This window comes from Petromyzon marinus, unplaced genomic scaffold, assembly GCF_048934315.1.
Source record: "Petromyzon marinus isolate PM22_M1 ecotype Great Lakes invasive population unplaced genomic scaffold, UKy_Petmar_22M1.pri1.0 PM_G_Scaffold_189, whole genome shotgun sequence".
In the NCBI taxonomy this organism is placed as follows: Eukaryota; Metazoa; Chordata; class Hyperoartia; order Petromyzontiformes; family Petromyzontidae; genus Petromyzon; species Petromyzon marinus.
Window position 1 is genome coordinate 202,501 of NW_027422749.1, and position 2,500 is coordinate 205,000.

The 2,500-nt window shown below is 56.2% G+C and overlaps 1 protein-coding gene across 1 annotated transcript in view; it reads right to left on the reverse strand.

Annotated features, from left to right (window-relative positions):
* LOC142912078 (uncharacterized) overlaps window positions 1-2,500 on the reverse strand; it is an 11,812-nt gene that overhangs the window by 4,713 nt on the left and 4,599 nt on the right. The window contains exons 4-5 of the mRNA XM_076060374.1: window positions 1,010-1,261; window positions 413-482 (exon numbers count right to left, since the gene is read on the reverse strand). Of these exons, the coding sequence (XP_075916489.1) occupies window positions 413-482; window positions 1,010-1,261 (322 nt within the window). The remainder of the gene's footprint in view (window positions 1-412; window positions 483-1,009; window positions 1,262-2,500) is intronic.

The following is a 2,500-nucleotide window of genomic DNA, read 5'->3' on the forward strand; positions in this document are numbered from 1 at the left end:
TGGTGATGGTGGTGGTGATGGTGGTGATGATGGTGGTCATGGTGATGGTGGTGGTGATGGTGGTGGTGATGGTGGTGATAGTGGTGGTGATGGTGATGGTGGTGGTGATGGTGGTGGTGATGGTGGTGATTGTGATGATGGTGATTGTGATGGTGGTGATGGTGGTGATGGTGATGGTGGTGATGGTGATGGTGGTGATGGTGGTGATGGTGATGGTGGTGATGGTGGTGATGGTGGTGATGGTGATGGTGGTGATGGTGATGGTGGTGATGGTGGTGATGGTGATGGTGGTGATGGTGATGGTGGTGATGGTGATGATGGTGATGGTGGTGATGATGGTGATGGTGATGGTGGTGATGGTGATGGTGGTGATGGTGGTGGTGGTGGTGATGGTGGTGATGGTGGTATTTACCTGCACATGACATTGACACCATCACTCATCTGCAGCTTCTTGTGGTCCAGGCTCCGGGCGCCTCCTCCTCCTACAAACAACAACTTTACACTACACTATACACTACACTATACACTACACTATACACTACACTATACACTACACTATACACTACACTATACACTACACTATACACTACACTATACACTACACTATACACTGTCCATACCGTAGCAGCGAGACCTCCCGCGTGCACGGCGAGGCAGTCAACATCTCCTGGCCACCGTGATGACGATGACGACGACGATGATGACGATGATGATTAGAGACACCGTAAACTCCACATATACAGCGGCAGCAGCAGCAGGCGAGGTCAGCGTGTGGATCTCACCCACGACCTCCCGCGTGCACGGCGAGGCAGTCAACATCTCCGCCACCACTACCACCACCACCACCACCCCCACCACCACCACCACCACCCCCACCACCACCACCACCACCGCCCCCAACACCACCACCACCGCCACCACCACCACCACCACCACCACCCCCACCACCGCCCCCACCACCGCCACCACCACCACCACCACCCCCACCACCACCACCACCGCCGCTCACCGGGACGCTTGCCGGCGGCGCTCCAAATGCCCCAGGCGGTGCCCAGCAGGAAGGGCGCCAGAAACGGCGCCGCCACCGCCACCATCAGCGTCAACATCAGCGTCACCATCAAGCGGACGGAGGAGGTGGTGGTGGGGGTGGTGGAGGAGGAGGAGGTGGAGGTGGTGGGGGTGGTGGGGGTGGTGGTGGTGGGGGTGGTGGGGGTGGTGGGGGTGGTGGGGGTGGTGGGAGTGGTGGTGTTGGTGGTGTTGACTATGAGAGCGGGAAGACACGGGGAGATACGGGGAGTTACGGGGAGACAGAGAGAGACAGAAACACGGAGAGACAGAGACACAGACAGAGAGACAGAGACACAGACAGAGAGAGACAGAGACACAGACAGAGAGACAGAGACACAGACAGAGAGACAGAGGCAGACAGAGAGACAGAGAGAGACAGTCTGTGTATATCTGTGTGTGTGTGTCTGTGTGTCTGTGTGTGTCTGTGTCTGTGTGTATCTGTGTGTGTCTGTGTCTTGTAATTACCAGCACGCTGTTCCGGCATCGGCGCATCCACACAACATCATGGATGCATGCCGGGTCCAAGCAAGAACATCTGCTGGACTACATAGTGACGGACCAGCGGATACGAGCCCATGTTCTTGACACCAGGACCTACTGTGGAGCTGATCTGCCCTCTGACCATCGACTAGTCATCTGTAAGATGCGCCTGCCATTCTTCCACTCCGGTGGTGGGTGTACACCCAGGACCCCATTCCAACCTAAAGTGGCCTGGTCTCAGTTATCTGATGAAAGTTGCAAGCGAGAATTTCATCATCGCTTGCGGCTGGGATTGGCATCGTCCCCGACTCCTCCTGATGTCGAGGGTAAATGGGCGAGGTTTAGGACTGTGACTCATGCAGCTGCAATGGCTGCTTTGGGTACGCGGTCCAGACCTCCCCAGAGACCCTGGCTGACAGAGGAGGTGTTCAGGATGGTTGAGAAAAAGCGACAGGCCCACTGTCATCGGCTACAGAATCCCACGTCAGAGAATGAGGAGGCTTACCGCAGCCTTCGCTCGGAGGTTCGGAGAGCCGTGAGGCGCTGCAAGGATGGGTGGTGGTCGCGGGTTGCTGAGGAGATGGAGTCTGCCTCAGTGGCCCGTGATCACAAATCTCTATTTAACTCCATCAAAAAAGTAATCTGCAGCACCACACCTATTACCATCATTAGGGGAAAAAATGGTGACCCAATCTCCGACCCCCAGGAACAGGTTTGCAGATTTGCTGAGTATTTCTGTGAGGTCCTGGGGGAGGGAAAATCCCTCAGCGAGGAAAACATCGTGGCACAAAGTGAGGATGACCCTGCTGAGGCTGCGGTGCCTCAAGTATTGGAAGAAGTCACCCCCTGTGAGTGGCTGGCTGAGGTGCCATCTGTTGAGGAAGTACTGAAGGCGATCCGGAGTCTGAGACCAGGAAAGGCAGCGGGCAGAGATGATCTCCCAAGCGAAATG